The 17,430-nt window shown below is 56.7% G+C and overlaps 1 protein-coding gene across 10 annotated transcripts; it reads right to left on the bottom strand.

Annotated features, from left to right (window-relative positions):
• Window positions 1-214: 214 nt before the first annotated feature.
• VILL (villin like) lies at window positions 215-17,175 on the bottom strand. Of its 10 annotated transcripts, none has more exons than XR_011995223.1 (21): window positions 17,100-17,175; window positions 12,459-12,525; window positions 12,223-12,297; window positions 11,708-11,913; window positions 10,154-10,262; window positions 8,784-8,894; window positions 8,276-8,475; window positions 7,799-7,877; window positions 7,601-7,699; window positions 6,805-6,943; window positions 6,194-6,294; window positions 5,375-5,512; window positions 5,112-5,270; window positions 4,428-4,607; window positions 3,752-3,897; window positions 2,628-2,772; window positions 2,088-2,198; window positions 1,463-1,645; window positions 1,199-1,331; window positions 746-997; window positions 215-489 (listed from the first exon to the last, which is right to left on the bottom strand). XR_011995223.1 is itself a non-coding variant. In XM_072726470.1 (21 exons), exons 2-21 carry the CDS (start codon window positions 12,522-12,524, stop codon window positions 376-378), a joined length of 2,685 nt encoding a protein of 894 aa, XP_072582571.1. In that variant the 5' UTR covers window position 12,525; window positions 17,100-17,175; the 3' UTR covers window positions 215-375. The 10 variants fall into 10 exon arrangements, 8 of the variants coding, with proteins under 8 accessions (XP_072582571.1, XP_072582572.1, XP_072582573.1 ...); XR_011995224.1 differs by having other exon boundaries at window positions 215-369; XM_072726470.1 differs by having other exon boundaries at window positions 1,199-1,270.
• Between the last annotated feature and the right edge of the window lie 255 nt (window positions 17,176-17,430).

The following is a 17,430-nucleotide window of genomic DNA, read 5'->3' as shown; positions in this document are numbered from 1 at the left end:
CTCCCCCACACTCACACTGTGAGTACGAGGGTAGTCTGTCCCCTTGGGCAGGAAGGACCAGCAAGAATAAACCCCTCTGTGGAAGATAGTGAAGAGAGCTCAGTCCTCTGGAATGTCCCAGACCATCCCCATCAATCCCAGAGGCCCCTTCTTCCCAGAGGTGGACCAACCCAACAGAGTGATCCACACTTGAAAGTTCACACATCACACCTTGTGAGGGCTACCAGCTTTTATTGACCGAGGTGGAGGGGGTGATCCGGGAGTCTCTGACTAGGGAGTGCCAGCAGGGTCTCCCCGGGGCTCAGGTATGTGTTGAGAAGGTACCCTTGGAGGTCCCGGCCATGTGGGTAGCACCAGCAGGGGCAGGGCCTGGGATCAGAAAAAGCCAAGTTGCTTTTTCTCCTGCTGCTGCCTCCACTTGGCCATGCTATAGAATTCTTCCTTGGATTTCCCAAAGATATCTTGGAAGTCAGAGTCAGAGAGATAGAACTGGTGGGGAGAGGGTACAGGGGAAGAGTTGTCAACTGATCCCAGAATCCTAGCCCATCCACCCAGTGGTGTTATCCCAGGGCTAACGGCTCTCCTCTCCCACATCTCTCTGCCTGTTATCCCATCTGGAACTCATATCTCCCAGGTAGCCTGCCCATTGCCCACCATCTGTGGGCAGTGCTCCAGGGGCCTCCAGCTCAGTTTTAGATGATGCATCAGTGTTGGGGCAGTGAGCGGCAGGGCCTCAGGCACCCACCTCCTTGTGGGCTGGGTCCACGCCCTCTGGCAGGTCCTCAGCAGCTTGGTGCATTAGCTGCTCACGGGACAGGCTCCCCTTGATGGTGGGTTTGGGGCTGCTGTGGTAGCTGCTGGTGCTGGTGCCACCTCCCTTGGAGTCAAGCTGCAGCTCATTTCCTGAGCCATCCTGGGAGCCCTTGAGGGTTCGTGGGGTCAAGGGGCCTGCCCTGCCATGGCTTGGCCCTCTAGACAGCTGGAAGTTGTTGAGTTCCTGCCCAGAGAGGGGATTCAGGCTGGGGAGATGTGGGGAGAAGTTCCCAGAGGGAGACCACACTGAGCCCACTGGCCCCCTTCCCCCACTGCAAACCCTGCCCCCCACCAGGGCCTGGCTCCTGCCTTGCCCATTCTTCCCTTCTGGATCATGCTGACCAAGCCTAGAACCCAGCAGGAGCCTGGGGAACCCAATACTCACTGCTGTGAGCTCAAATATGGCAGGTTTTGCTCCCAGGCCACCATCCACCACCTCCTCATAGGACTGGTTGTTCTGAGGGCAAGAATCAGGGCAGGGGCAGGATGGAGGGCACCACCAGGACCCAGGAGGGGGCCTGCGGACAAGACCAGGTCTGCTCTACCCACACCAGAGGTCCCCAGGCAGGGCAATACTTCCTTCCAGTTGGCTCAGGGTGGGCCCCTCTCCCTGAAGTAGGATGGGGCTGGGAGTTGAGGCCTCACTCACAGTCCACTTGTAGGGGTCCCAAGTGAAGAACCATCCAGTGAAGGTAGGAGGCTCATGGCCCTGCTTGATCACCACGATTGGCGTGGCAAGGCTCCTCCCTGCCGGGTGGGTCTTCAGGTATTCCTGGCCCCAGGTCACTGCCTCCTTCCACCCACTGGCAGCTTCTCCAAGCCACAGGAAGATCTGGGCCACAGAGGGGGCCTGGCCTTGGGCGAGTGCAGGGGCTGCCCAGAGCTGACCACTTCCTTCCCACCCCTATCCATTAAATGGTCTCATGGCCCCCAAACATCCCAGCCAACCAGGCCCACCCAGCAGGCTGGCCGCCATACACACACACCCACAGACGTGCTGGAAGGTCACAGGTATGCATGTATACATTCACTCCACAAGTATTTATTGAGCACCTATTGTGTGCCAGGCACTGTTCTAGGCACTGGAGATTCAACAATGAAAAAACGGGTAAAAATCCCTTCCTGCTCTTTATAGAGTTTTCATTTTATTGGGGAAGAAAAACAATAAGTAAAATATGTGCTATATTAGATGGAAAAAAATAAGGCAGGGAAAGAAGACTTGAAGGAGGGTGGGGGTGACTATAATTTTACATTAGAATCAGGGAGAGCCTTACTGAGAAGGTGACATCAAGGAGGCCACCGTGGCTATACCAGAGCAAGTGGAGGGGGGCAGAGAGTCGAGGCCACCAGGTCACGTGGGCTGCCATAAGGGCTTTGCTTTTGTCCTGAGATGGGAACACACAAGCCTCATCACCACATTCACATGGTGTCACTGGCACTGACGTAGACACACACACAGTCACTCGCTACACAGTCACACAAAGGAATCACATACACTCACATGGTCAGTCATTCAATTTGCAGCCACTATCACTGCCACAGTAGCCACAGGCACGTAGTCACCTGGAATCACACTGCTGTAAGGCACACAGACACAACTACAGGACGGCTCACAATTGCACTGCAGCCCCAGACGCAGCCAGTCCCCTGCAGCTTCACTGTGACACAGAGGTGTCCGCGGTCATGCAGTGCACCGTCACTCACGGTGTTACTGTGTCACACACAATCACACAGGCTCACCCGCGACCTGACATGGCTAGGAACCCACAGTTCTGCACACTCAACCCCAGCTGTGGTGGGGGTGGCCGCCTCACCTCCTGCCAAGTGTCCAGTAACATGATGTCATACTTGTCCAGGTCCTCTTGGCTAAAGAACACCACTTCTGTGAGGACCAGCTGACCCATCTGGCTGGAGCACTCAAACAGTCGTGGCTGGAAGCTGGAGACATCCTCGGGAAGCCTGGCCAGTGTGGGCAGCCAGGCTGTGAGGGCTGCAGAGAGAACTGCCCCTCATCAGCCTGGACTGAGCTAGCCCTGAGCACAGGGCCCCTGCCCCCAGGATGGGAAACGGCTTCTGGAGCGGGAGGCCTGGACCCTCCTCTGAGCTCCACCTATCCCATAATTTACTCCAGAGGAGGCTGGCTCCTCTCTGGGCCCCAGTGTCCCCATCTGCAAGGGGTGGGAAAGCATGTTATGTGACCTGTCTAGCCATAGCCAGCTGTGACACATGCTGCCCTGGGAATTCCCCTCTGAATGGGACCTGGGAAGAGGATGGCAGTCTTATTGGGACTGGGCCGTGGAGGGTGGGGAGGGAGCCTTGAGGAGGGGTGTTAAGCTGGGGCCCTGGCCACCACAGGAGGGAGGAACCCCTGGTCCTGGCTGGATGCTCAGGGGACTTGCAGGGGGTACAGTGCACAAACCCAGCCCCACAGACACTCACAGTGGCTCTGACTCAGCAGCCTCCTCCCTTGAAGGCCTCACCCTGCCTTGCCTTCTGATCCACACCCTGTCCTTTAACACACTCCATGCATGCTGTTTATTGACACGTCATGTTACACACACACACACACACACACACACACACACACACACTCAGCACCATGACGCCTGGGGACTGTGGCGGGGAATGTGAGAATGGGGCTTTGCCTTCTTGCCCTCTGCCACTGGGAAGGTCCAGGACTGGCCAATGTAGGGAGCATGTTTGGCCAGAAGAGGGCGCCACAACTCTGCTGGTCCTGGCATCTTCCCAGTTACCCAGGACTGCAGAGTGAAGGGTGGGCCCACTCTTCTGAGACCCCCTGGAATGGGGAGCCAAGAGACCTCAGTTCTAGGGTGGCCTCTCCAGCTTTCTGTGTGATGCTGAAGGTAGTCACCCACCCTCTGTGGGTCTCAGTTTCCTCCTCTGTGTAAGGATAACACCCTTCTCCCAACCTTGTTACCTCTTATTGCTGGGGTAGGGAGCCCGGCCCCCCAGGGCCTCCCAGAAGCAGGGAGGCTCCTGACCCTCCAGCACCGTTTCCTTGGTCTCCCCAGAGATGGCAGCGACCACTGTCCGCGCCATCTCACGCTGGTCACCACTGCAGCCCTGGCGGACAAAGCTGGGTGAGGCCCTGAATGGGGAGGGGTCTTCACCTCCACCCCCAGGGGACTCTTGGGGACTGGGCCTGAGACACAGGAGGCCTAGGCTGATGGCAAGGCACACATGAGCAAGCAATCTCCCCTTCCCCATTCCCAGGACTGGGACCTTCTCCTGGTCCAGAGAATGGGATTGGGGACCCCAGGCTCGGGGATCATTTGTGGTTTATTTTGAAGAGCAGAGAAAACTGGACTAGGCCTCCTCTTTTTCCCAAGAGACTCGGTAAGGGTCATGCTCCTTGCTCGAGGCAGGAAAGAGGGGAGGCAACCTGGGCCTGGCCTGACTCTGACCAGTAGAGTCCCAGACCTGCCTGCCAGTCTCAACTCCCTCCCCCCCACACCAGGCTCCACAGGGAACACTATGGCCTTTCCCCTGCTCTGCTCCTGGCCTATCTGAGGCTGGACATGAAGTCTGCCTCCCCTGTGGAGCAGAGCCATCCCTGCCTGAGGCATAAGTCAAGTGGTCAGTGTAAGAGGTACCTTTCCAAACCAGAGGTAACAGATGCTAGCTGTGACCAGCAAGAAGACGTCATTGGAGTTGAGAGCTGAGGCACGGGCCGGCACCTCCATGGTCTTGGTGTTGTAGATGTCAGTGCCTTGCACGTGGAAGAGCCTCATGGCAGATGCTGGCAGCCCCTTCCTGTTGTGCCCCATGCGCCCCTACAAGAGGGCTGGGCCTCAGGATGAGGCTGGGAGCCACCTACCTGTCTCAGTGATGGACAAACTGCCCTGGGGCCCAGCAGACTCTTGCTTAAAGCCACCACTATCTTCGAGACCTTCTGAGTATGGAGTGTGAAGACCTCGTCAGCCTAGGATAGGGAACCAGGCCCTTTCTAAATGAATCCCTCCCCCATCTCCAAGGAGTCAGGTTATGGTTCCTCTAGACCTTGAAGACAGAAAATGGAGACCCCAGGCAAGGTCCCACTCCCTTCCAATTCAACTTCTTTACCTGTGCTTCTGCTTTGTGGCTGACTCTGGGGAGCAAGTGAAGAAACTCAGGCGGGGGTCACCCTTGGAGCTCCTGGGTGTCTGACAGCACCAGGAGACCGGGGCGGGGGGTAGACTAGGTGTTGGGGCTGAAGAGAAACCTAGCCCTTACATAAGGGCTACAGGCACAGGAAGGAGCTGGGGAGTCTGCGGGAACAGCACCAAGGTGGGCCCTACCTGGAAGACCACCAGCTGGCCCTGGAGGATGGCGAGGAAGTGAGGGGGCTCACTGCCCATGGTAACATGCACCCGCACCAGAGCTCCATGGTACATGAGGTCCAGCTCCTCCGCGTTACAGTTCAGGGCTTTGATCTCACTTGTGGTGGCCTGGTGGCCCTGCAGGTGAGGGTGGTAAGGGCCTGGGGCAGCTCTTAGATCCCACTCTCAGATCCTCAGCTCTGGGGCTTGAAGGTGCCTACCACCCCCTCAGGCCAGCATACCTGCCACAGGTACAGAATATACTGGACGCGGCCCATCTTTTGGTATGTATAGAGGACAAGGTAGCAGTTGCCCGCATACAATTGTCCGTGATGCTTGGGGTCCATGGGTTGTCTGCATAAGTCCTGGATGCACCATACCTGGGGAACAGGGGAACAGTGGGCACAGGTGGCTCCTTCATTTGAACCAGCCCGCCCAGCTTGTGCCCAACCAGAGAGCTCTCCTCAGCCTAGGGGCAGGACTCATCTGTGCAGGCAAAGGCTCTGCTGGGCCACAGGCAGGTTAGGGGCGGGCAGGTCCTGGCACAGCTGCTTGCTGTTCAGGCCAGGGCAGAGAAAGCTGGGCAGACACAAGGCTTTGGGGCTCTTGGAAAAATTCTCTTTTCTCACGTGTCACTTAAAAAGACAAAGTTTGTTCAAAGGTTTAAAGGAAAATACTTCCTTACACTAAATAGTGTGATTTTCTGTTCCTGTGGGGAGAGAGCCTGGGCTCTGGAGCCAGGCAGATCCTCATCAAATCCCAGGTAGTGAGACCTTCCAAGCTTCAGCTTTTCCCACCTGTAAAGTGGGTGTAACACCCACCTGACAATGGCAGGAAACAATGCCTGGGCATCCTGTGCCCACACAGAGCCTGACAGCTCTCTCTGGGGAAGATGTCTCCTGGACCAGAGCAACCAGAATCCAAGTACACATGCCCCTGGGTGTCCCTGTGTGATGTGCAATTGTGTGTACGTGGGGCACTTTAGTGGCCATGTGGGTCACCTGAGGGCAAAGCCCACCCCTGTGTGCCTATCTCCTCCCAGCTAAGTTAATGCCCCTCACCTCCACCTGCCCAGAGGCGTCGTCCACCATCCTGAGCTGGGCCGCTAGCTCAGGCTGACTGTGCAGCTTACCCACATCCAGCCTTCCCCGAATCAATTCACCTAAGGGAGGGCGTAGGGTATCACCGGCATCCTCACCCCCGCTAACCTCGCCCAGCCCATCACTCCAGAAGGGCCTCTGGCGGCGCGCCCCACCCTGAGGCGCTTCCTGGGTGCCGCTCCTTGTCCGTCCCACTCCAACCCCCAGACCCGGCCCCGCGTCTGCAGCGCGCGTATCCCCACTACTCGGGCCCCGTCCCGCGCATTCCTCCCTCCGGCAGAGGTTCTGGGTGCCGCCCCGCCCGCTCTCATCCCGCCGAGGCGCTGGGTGCCGCCCCGCGCCTGCCCCGTTCCGCCCGCCCCCTCATCCCACGGAGGCGCTGGGTGGTGCCCCGCCCCGCCCCGCCCAAGCCCCGCCCCGCGCCGGCCCCGCCCCGCCGGCCCCGCCCCGCGCCGGCCCCGCCCCGCAGGCCCCGCCCCGCGCCGGCCCCGCCCCGCAGGCCCCGCCCCGCGCCGGCCCCGCCCCCCGCCCCGCCCGCAGGCCCCGCCCCCCAGGCCCCTGCCCTGGCTCACTCATCCCGTGGAGGTTCCCGTTCTCCGGCTTCCTCGTAGACCAGGCCTGGAAGAGCTGTTTGAACGCGGCCGACTCGGCGCCGTCGTTCACCACCTCCACGTTTGTGTAGGTCGGGTAGCCCTTGGCCTGGATGAAGGCCTGGGGCGGGGGCTCTGTCAGGCGTGCGGCCCGGGGCCCCCTCGCCGCTCCACCCCCAGGGCCCTGCGGCTCAGCCCAGCCCGGAGCAGCATTCGTTAACCGAGTTCATGACCCGCTTAAGAAGTTGGCTCCTCCGCTACCTACTTCTCTGAGGTCCCTGAGAACAGGCAGGGTCCCCTCAGTCTGCACCTCGGGAAGGGCGGGCCATGACAACACCCCCAAACCTCAGGCAGAGCCCTGTCTCCCTCGAAAAGGAGGGGGCGCCCAGTGCAGCAGGCTTCTCGGCCTGCAAAGGGGCCTTTCACATGATTTTGGGGTGCTAACTGGTCACCCGCTCCAACTCCTATCAAGGGTCCCAGGGCAGGCTGCAAGCCCCTATGTTTCCCCTCAGACCCCTGGGCAGAGCTGTGTCTCCCTCTTAAGATGGGGGCGGGGGTAGGGGGGCGCTTTGTCTCTAGGCTCCAGACTTTGTCTCTTAGGGCTCCCAGGGCAGGATGTATCCTCCTCCTGGCCCAAGGGCACCTCCCCTTAAAGACCCCAGGAACGTGGATGGCTCCTAGCTTAGAATGGTACTGCCATTTCTTCCCTCACACCCCAGGGCAGAGCTCCCCTTCCACCCCCAGGCAGCCCCCTTGAGCCAGGGCCCAACAGCTTCACCAGAGCCCGGCTGAAGGCGGCCTTTTTCTCTTGGAGGCCAGACATGCGTCCCTGCCACACATAGATCTTGGAACCGCCCTGATCCAGGATGTAGTAGTCCTGGGAGCAAGAGAGGGACAGGTCAGGAGGTGGTGCAGGCTGGGTTGGGGTTGTGGGTGGGTGGGGATGGATGAGGTGGCTGGGGGCAGGCCGACTCACCTCTTCTCGCAGCAGGTCTTGGGTTAGTGGGCAGGTGGCCAACTCCTGGATCACCGAGTCCTCCTCCTTCTCACAGACACTGGGGACAGGCATCCAGATGAAGGCAGCCCAGCCCCCGTGGGCCCTGCTCCAGTCCAGCCTCCTTTAGCCTCCCCGCCCCACCTCCCTGAGGCAGAAGGCATGGGGTCTGGGGCCCTGAGTTGAAGTCTTGACTTCACTGCAGCCTTGCTGTGGAGCCTCGGGTAGCTCCCTTAGGTAACCCTCCAGTGCCTTAGTTGCCCTATCTGTACAGTGGGTTTCTCAGAAGGGCAGTCATGCAAGACTACAGACTGGGCCCAAAGCCCCACGTGGCTTGGTCCAGAAAGCATGGGCCTTTCCTGGAGAGCTTTCTAGAGACATTGTTATTGAAATAATGATAGACATGCATGCAGACCCAGGCTATTCCACCCACCCTGCCCATTCCCAGGGTCTTCTCACTGGTAGAGGCGGACACTGGCCTTCTGCAGCTGGTTAATACTCTTGTTGGGCACGGAGGCAGGCAGGTTGCCCACTCTGCAGCCCAGCACAGCTTCCATGATCCTCATGAGGTCAGTGGCTTTGACCTCGTCATCAATCACACCAATCTGTGCGCGACCACCACGCTCCCTGTCCTGGAGGCTGCAGGTCAGGGCCAGTCCCTGTAGGACAGGACCTGGCCATCAGGGCTCTCCCAGCAGGCTCCTCACCCCCCTACTGCTCAGATAGTCCTAGATCCCTCCTGTCACAACTCAGCTCCCAGAAGCTGGAGTCGGGGAGGTGTTACCGTATCCTGGCATTCAAGGATACCACCAGTGCAGGGTCTGGACTCAGCTGGCACAAAGTAGGAGCTTCTCATATTGTAGTGGAGAACCAAGCCCACCTCTTGGGGTGGCTGGAGCATGGGCATCTGGAGGATCACCCTTCTCCCTGAGCCCTGCATCCCTTACCTCTCAGGGTAGACACTGACCCGCGCCTTCTCAGAAATGCTGGTCTCGGGCCCATTCCACTGGATCATCATCTTGCCCAGGTCCAGCAGGAAGATGTCACTCTTATTAAAGCTGTTCCAAGAGAGCTCCACCTGCCAGAGCCAGGAGGGATGGCCCAGGAAACAGGGTGTCATACCACCAGCACCGAGGCGGAGGGGTACCACAGCCTATTTCCACCCACATGAGCAGAGTCCACTTGTGTGCACGAAGCTGTGAGCAACTGCGTATATGTGTGACCAGTATTGTGGAGCACAGGCATGCCTCTGTGTGACCATGTGAGACCTTGAAGGTCACTCTGTGGGCGTAGCTGTGTGCATCTCTAGGCACGTGTGACTTTAGGTAATGCTGCATTTCACAGGGTGTATGTGATTATGACACTTAATGCATGTTGGTAGCTGCACAAATGTAGTTGTACATGTGTATACAACTGGGGTGTGCATATCCATTTATCCACATGTGTAGATATGTGTGCACATGTGCATGCGTATATCTACAGGGACACATCAAATGTGAACAAGTGTGTGAGCTCATGGGTGACAATGTATATATGCCTGAGTGGGGGCAGTGTGCTACCTGTGGATGAGGATAGTTCTCATCCAAACAGAGACACTCTGGGGAGTAAAAGGAGGGACTCTAATGATACTATGCAGGCAAAACCCTGCACTGTGTGTTTTCCCTGCAGGTCCAGGGAGATAGGGTCACTGAATCTGTGGGGACAGTGAGTGAGCCTGTGTGGGGGTGTCACAGGGCTGCCGTATACCATATAGACAGTAACGTGCACAAGTCAGGTGTCACCACTGACATCACAGACATCACACATCTGAATGTTCACGATACCAAATCCCTCCCAAATGGCAGCAATGTGTCTTGTTCCAAAAAGATCCCATTACTTGCCTGACAGATGGAAGTAATGGGCACTCTACAGACTAGGGTGGGCTTGGGGGGGGGGGACCAGTGGGAGACGCTGTGTGTGCCTGTGGGTGGTAAGGATGGTGTGTATGAAGAGCATGGGGCTGTGCACTCCCCACCCCACATCATGCTACTTCCCATTGTACTGCTTACAGGGACCATCCAGGTGCACCATTCTCTGCCTTACCTCCCCAGGTTCTTCATATGCCATGGGATGGATGAGAAAACAGGGTCAGAGGAGCCATGGTAAGGTGAAGCTAGAAGCTTGGCTCTGCCTCTGCTCTCCTCTCCTCATTTAAGAGAGGTCATCTGGGAAGGCTGACAGCCCATGGTCTCCTCCCCCTGCCCTGCCTCCACCCTCCACACTTCCCTATACTGCCCTACGCACATCGCACATCCTGACCTGAGCCCAAGGATGAAGTGGCATCCCAGCAGCCCTCACCTCAGTGGCTGATACGTGCTTCCTCCCTTGGATGTGCAGCAGTCGCTGGATGTTGTACATGTTGGTCTCCACATGCTTGAGGGCAGAGGCCAGGCCACCTTTCCTGTAGCTGAGGAGGGAATGGGGTGTCCTGTAAGACTGCATGTTGCTACGTGCAGGAGTGAGCACAGTTGTGAGCACATGTGTACACATATATCTGTGTACAAGTGGGGGCATACGGGTATCTGTCCATGGAAGGATAGACCCGAGTGAGTGGAATTTGGGCAACAGCATACATGTGTGCCCATGGACACATTTGCATGTTGGTGTGCCCACCTACCGGCCCATCCCATAGGACTGGTGTGTTTTCTGCCTGTGCTCATATAAACACGTCCATCTGTATACCATATGCATGTGTGAGGCTTAACTATACAAAACAGAAATGATCAAATATTGGCATTTTCCTATGGTTTAACCTAATCTATTGCAACTATTAATTTAATACAGATTTGAAGCAATTTACAGCCAAAGACATATTTTTACTAGGCACAGTAACATAGAGGCAAACTCAAAACAACATTGGTATCCACTCCTGGGTATATCCCCGAGAGAAGTGAAAACCCTGTCCACACAAAGCTTGTAGACAAGATGGATGTTAACTAAACTTAGGGTGGTGATCACGTCATAATAGCTGTAAGTCAAGGGACGCCTGGGTGGCTCAGCAGTTGAGCATCTGCCTTTGGCCCAGGGTGTGTGATCCCGGAGTCTGGGGATCAAGTCCCACATCAGGCTCCTTTCGGGGAGCCTGCTTCTCCCTCTGCCTGTGTCTCTGCCTCTCTCTCTGTGTGTCTCATGAATAAATAAAATCTTTTAAAAATTAAAAAAAATACTTGTAAGTCAAACCATCATGCTGTATACCTCAAACTATACAGTGATGTATGTCAATGATATCAATAAAACTGGAAAGAAACCAATCCAAAACATGTATACAAATATTCATAACAGCATTATCCATAACAGCCCCTAAGGGTTAGCAATTCAAATATTCTGGAAGTGATTAATGCATACACAAAACGGGTTCCCACATCACGTGTTGTATAATTCCATTTATAAAAATGTCCAGAATAGGCAAGTCTATACAGAGTGAGGGACGAAAGTGTTGGGTGGGGGGAGACAGGGAGTGTTGTGAAGGGTATGGGGCTTCTTTTTGGGGTGATGGTTGCACAAGTCTGTGACTATATGAGAAGTCACTGAATTCATACACTATTTTTTTTTAAAGATTGTATTTATTTATTCATGAGACCCAGAGAGAGAGGCAGCGACACAGGCGGAGGAGAAGCAGGCTGCCTGCGGGGAGCCCGAGGCGGGACTCGACCCGGGAACCCGGGATCACACCCTGGGCCCACGGCAGACGCTCAACCGCTGCGCCTCCAGGCGTCCCACATTCACACTCTAAAAGGGTCACTATGAGACCCGTTTGTAACTCAGGAAAGGCGTCTCCCCCAGCCCGACCCCCAGGCAGGGGGCAGGGAATCCGCCAGGCCTCCCAGCCACCCGCCCAGGCCCAGCACTTACAGGACGCCCGGACGGAAGTAGCTGCGGAAACAGTCGGACTCGTGGCCCTGCGCCTCCCGGTGCTGCACGGCGGCCCCGCCCAGCGCCTCCAGCAGGTGCTGCACGAAGGCGCCCGCCGAGCCCTGCGCCTCCGCGCCCGCCTCCTTCCCCACCCAGTAGTGCAGGTCGCTGGATGCCCCCTGAGTGGCCTTCAGGCTCCGGGGAACCTAAAGCACAGGTGTTTGTGGGGGGGAGGGGGGGTGGGGAGTGCGGGATGGCTTGCAGAAGACCCAGGGGTGGAGTGGACCCAGATCCTGGATGCTCTGACCGCCTTCAAGGGACTGGGCAGGTGCCTCCACCCATAGGAGGTTCAGAATGGGGAGGGAAGGCCGAAGAAGCCTCAAAGGCGGCAGCCCCCTCATGGGATGGACTCTAGGGCAGCCAGCCTGCCTCTTCCCGATGCAGAGCCTCATCTGCATGATCAGACTCCCCAGCCGGGCCAAGCCACCCCTCAGACAGACTCCCCAAATGCTCACATGGAGGACGATGTAGCAGTGTTCCTCAAAGAAGTTCCCATAAGCCCTTTCAGGTACTGGCACCATCCTCTGGTTCTGGGAGAATGAGACACCTATTGACAACTCGGCAGGACAACTCAGCCATGACCCTCTGGGGTGGGGTGGAGGAGGGAGCTCTGAGTTGGCAGGTGGTGGGGGGAGCCCTAGTCTCAGAGACTGCTGTGTCACCATCTCTGCTGTCTGGTGGTGCCCCTCACCTCAATGATCCATACGTGGAGGTCCCTGTGGCTCGCAATGGCTGGGAGGCCTTTGTTGATGTCCATCCTAGGCCAGGCGGGAATGAGGGAGGAAATGACAAAAGCTGGAGTTCTCATTCTCAGGCCCTGGCTGTCTGTGCTCTGTGCTCCAAGCAGGAACTCTCCCCACCTGCAGCTCTCCAAAGCACCAACATCATAGAACACGCCTTTCATCAGAAGGGCTCTATAAATACCCAAATGCCAGCAAACCAGGACAGGTACTGCAGACACTGGCACAGAGGCTTTGCAAGCAGGGACCTGGTTTGTTGTCTGTGGTTATGCTCTTGAAAGAGGGCCAAGCTCTGTGGGCAGGGATGAGTTTTGAACACAGGGACCTCTGCAAACAGGGAGTTAGAAACAGGTATGTAGACAGACAAGATCTGCAGCTAGGGACAGCCATGGGGAACAATGACAGGTTGTGCAGACAGGCAAGAGTTCTGCTAGTAAAAACAGATTCTGCAGCCAGGGGTAGGCTCAGCAAACAGGCTCTTGAAATGAGACTAAATCCTGTAGATTTTGTCTATGGGATTCAAAGCTGCAAACAAGCCTAGGTCTTCCAGTTAGGGGACAGGCTATGCAAAGAGGGAACACACAGGCAGAGAGTGATAGATTCTGTGGATAGAGAAAGGCTCTACATATAAGCAAGGCTCTGCAAACAGGGACGGCTTCCTCAGACTGAAGAAAGAGCTGCAACAGTCACAGGTTCTCCTGACAAAAATGAGTTCTGTGGTCAAGGACCATCTGTGTGTATCGGGACAGCCTGCAAAAAGAGACACAGACTCTATCCAGGGAAATTCAGACAGGCCAGGGAAACAAGCAAAGGCCATAAACACAAAAAAGACTCAAACAGCCACAGACTTGGCAGATATGGAGGAGCTACACAGACTGGGAAAGGCTCTGTAAATTTGGGTGAGGACAAACCCTTAAGATAGGGACTCTTTGCATAAGGGACAGACTGTAGATATGGACAGGTACATAGAAAGGATAGGCTCTGCAAACAGACGAGGCAGGTTCTTTAAGCAAGCAAAGTTTCTAGGCATGGTCAGACGCTGCATCCAGGAACAGCCTTGGAAAACAGACTCAAATCCTACATACAAAGAGATGGGAAAAGCTGGGCAAACACCCATCAATTCTGCCAAGAGACCCAAACTCTGAAAAAAAAGACAGAGGCTCTGCAGACAGAGGCTCTACAGTCAGAGACTTTGCACTTTGTAAGCCCACACATGCCCTGCAAACAGACAGGTTCTGAAACAATGACAGCCTCTTCAGAGCAGGCAGGGTTTGCTGAAATGAGCTGGCAGGGAAATCAGCTTTGTGTTCAAGCCCACGGGTCCTGGATCTTGAAACAGGACTGGGTCTATAGAGAGCCCAGGTTCTGCAAATAGGGACAGAGTTGATAGAGAAAGATGAATTCTGGAAAAGGATACTCTGTAAATAGGGGAAGGTTCTGCTAACAGTTATACGTAGAATTAAGAACGGAGTGTGTGGGCAGGCAGAGGCTCTGCAAACAGGGATGTGCTATGCAGAGAGACATAGCTGCTCCCAGACAGACACAGCGTCCTCTGACAGTGATAACTCTTCACAGGACTAGATCCTGCAGGCAGATATCGTTTCCATTCAGGGAAATTCAAATAGGATGTGCAAGCAGTTAAAAGCCCTAAAAAGATGTCATAGATTGTACAAATAGGGCTCAGATCCTGCAGACAGAATCAGACTCTGAAATAGGAAAAGACTCTGCAAACAGGGGCATAGTCTATGGACAGAGACACTTACTGCAGAGGAAATAGGGTCTGCTGATAGGGACAGGTACTGTAAACAAAGCTTTGCAAACAGGAGCAGTGTCTTCCGGCAGAAAGAGGTATCCCAGACAAGGACACCAGACAAGCTCCGTAGACAGGGATACGTTCTACGTGCAGGGCAGCTTCTGCCATAAAAGTCAATCTTATACATAGCGGAGTCGGGACATACTGTTTAAAAATACAGGTACAACCAATAAAAATTAATTTATTAAAAAAAATAAAAATAAATAAAAAAAATAAAAGGGCAAAAAAAATATACAGGTACTGGGAGACTCAGTCGGTTAAGTGTCTGCCTTTGGCTCAGGTCATGATCTCAGGGTCCTGGGATGGAGCCCCACGTCAGGTGCCCCTGCTCAGCAGGGAGTCTGCTTGTGCCTCTCCCCCTTCTCTCAAATAAATACAATCTTAAGAAGAAAAAAAAGACACATTCTGAAAAAAGACCCTGAAAAGAGCCTCTAGACCTAGGCTCAGGAAAGAAACAGACAAAAAGAAGTTTCTGCAAACTCAGGACAGACTCTGCACACAAGGATCGTCTCTGGAGACTGTGATGGAGTCTGTAGCAAGCAACAGGCTTAGCTAACCTGAGAGGCCTGGTAAATCCAGCAGAGGCGCTCTTAAATTCTGAAACAGAGCTGAACTCAATACAAACAGACCTGTGAACAGACACAGGCTCTGCAAACAGTGACTTGGCTCCCCCTTCACTCAGTACTGTGGTTCTGGGTGTACCTGGGAGAGCAGCATGGACTGAGAGGTATCTGGGGAGGAAGGGGCTCTCGATCTCATTACATCAGCAGACAACTCTTGACTCCCCCCAGGCTTCCCCATAGCAGTGCTTCGGAAACCTCTGTGGGAGGTCTGGTCATTCCTTCATCTGTGGAAGTTCTTTCTTCATCTAACCTAAATCCCGCCAGCTGCAGAGTTTGCTTCTTGCTGCTGTGGGGCTCCAGATTCAGAATCACCACTCTCAGAATTTCTCTTTCCTAGAGACCTATGGTGTCGGTTCCTCTCCGCTCCCCACCCCAGTCCAGCCCCGTCTTAGCAGTGGTAGGAACCCCTGAGGCTCCGCTGACCCTGCATGACTGGGGCAGAGGAGGTAGGGGGAGAGTTAGGGACTTGTAGAATCAGGGGCTTACTGTGACTTACGAAGAGTCACCTGCGTGCCTTGCACCTTTGTCCAGAGCCCCTGAGGGCGGGCTCAGGCCCCGGGGAGCTCGGAGGTCCCTATGGAATTCCAGGCCGTCTCAAAGAGGGTCACGGTGGCCTCTGGAAGCTTGGAGTGGTGAGCATGGCAGGGAGCTGCCTGGAGCAGGCCGGGTAGAGCAGGACCCTGCGGGGGCTCCCTGCTGGAGCAGAGGCCTCCGGGGGCAGGGGCCTGTCCTCTCACTTCCTGCCAGCTCCCAGCTGCCCCATAGCCCGCAGGTACTCAGTGGCAACTATCCATACCTACCCAGGGAGGGTGGAGGGACGGCGGGGCCACCATGGCTCTGAGCCCAGAACTGCTGTTGCAGTACCTGCCACGCTGTGTGACAGTGATGCGGGTGATGGGCAGCCATGGTGATCGTGTAAAGGTGATGACATCGGGGGACAGGCACAGTGACATTCAGTGGTGATGGACAGAAGCATTGTCCAGGGACAGCAGGCAGGGCACAGGTGGGTAGTGGCCAGAGGTATAAACTATGGGCTGCAGTCATGTGACAGAGTGACAGGAAGCCTGGCTGGCCACCGCACTGTGGTCACCAGTGACCCGTGGGGGACAGGAGAGTCAAACTGGAGACCAGAAGGCCGGGACTGGGCAGGGTCAGCATCACCTGCAGCAGGCGGGAAGGGTGCCTCGAATCCAGGTCCAGCTTACCTTGTGGGCTCTGGGGGCCTGAGTCCCTCACCCCCACGTAAGCTGGGTTCTGGGGGCTGGAGAGGGATTCTCACAGGGATCCCGGAGCACCTCTCTCTCCCCTAGGCAGTCTCCTTCTCCCTTGGGGTGGAGGGGGGCAGGGGGCGGGGAGGGCTTCCCTTCCCAGAGGGCCCCCTCTAAACTGCCAAGCCCTCCCACCTAGAGCCCCTCCCCCCTCCTTCTGGAAGCCCCTTCCTCTTCCTGGGGGCTCACCCCCTGCAGCCCAGGACCCCCTTCTCTCCCAGACACCCAGTTCCTTCTCTGACAAATTCCCCTCCCCCTTCCCCCATGCTTCCTCCTTTCCTGGGCCCCCCTCTGTCCCCACTGGGCACTCCTTCCCCCAGGTATCCCCCCTCCCCAGCCCCCTTCCTCTGCCTTCCCGGCCCCCAGCGCTCCCTACACTGTCCCAGAGGCCCCTCTCCCCAACCTCCCTGCAGCACCCCTTCCCTTCCCCAGTGCCCCCTGGCTCCCCTGGCCTCCCCTTCTCTCGCCTGGGCCCTCCTCACTGCCAGGTGCTCCCTTCCTTCTCCAGATGCCCTCTCCTTTCCTGGGCTCCTCCTCTCCCGAGGGGGCCCCCCTCTTCTGGAGCCCGGAGGTCACTTCCTCCTCCTGAGGGACCTGTGGCAGGCGGGACCCTGAGGTCACTCCGCCCGAAATGCAGGAAGTGGGGAGGGGCGCCGCCCACGGGAGTGGGGGTAGGGGGTGCCGGGCCTGGCCCCCAGGTGCTCCCACCCTGGCCCACGGAGCCTCCACCCGTACAGGATCTGCCACCTTCTCCCCATCGGTCGCCGGGGGGCGCCTGCCCTTCCTCTCCCACCGCGTGTCCACTCGCTGCCTCCCCGCGGGACACCCCAGACTCGGAGCAGACCCCAACCCCACCCCCGACCCTGGGCCCCTCACTGCCAGGCCTACCTGCTGCCAGGTGCTCTCTTCCTGGGCCAGTGGGCAGTGCCGGCTGTCCCCCAGCCCGCCCTGCTCTGTAATTCGACCCCTGCTCCACCGCCTGTGGGCTGGGCCTCAAAAGCACTCAGTCAGTCAGTCAACAAATATTGACTCAGCTCCCAGGCCGTGGTCCACAGGGCCACAGCTGGTCGGCCAGGCCTCACCTCCTGGGGACTGGTGGCCAGAAGGGCACGGAGGCCTGGGCTGCTCTAAGATGCGGGGTGTGGAATATAGGATCACTTTCCTGAGAGCCCGAGGAGCCCCTGATCTGCGACCCCCAGAAGGCCAGGCCATCCCAACA

This window comes from Vulpes vulpes, chromosome 11 (genome assembly GCF_048418805.1).
Source record: "Vulpes vulpes isolate BD-2025 chromosome 11, VulVul3, whole genome shotgun sequence".
Lineage (NCBI taxonomy): Eukaryota > Metazoa > Chordata > Mammalia > Carnivora > Canidae > Vulpes > Vulpes vulpes.
The sequence above is the reverse complement of the archived record's forward strand: the minus strand, read 5'-3'. Positions and strand labels throughout refer to the sequence as shown.

Bases quoted from the DNA above. Each gene is read 5' to 3' on its own strand.
- VILL (XM_072726470.1), bottom strand. From the start codon at position 12,524: ATGGACATCAACAAAGGCCTCCCAGCCATTGCGAGCCACAGGGACCTC. The intron at 10,263-11,707 runs GTAAGTGCTGGG...TTCCCTCCTCAG, and splicing joins TACTTCCGTCCGGGCGTCCT to CTACAGGAAAGGTGGCCTGG. The intron at 2,773-3,751 runs GTAACAAGGTTG...CACACTGGCCAG, and splicing joins CCCTACCCCAGCAATAAGAG to GCTTCCCGAGGATGTCTCCA.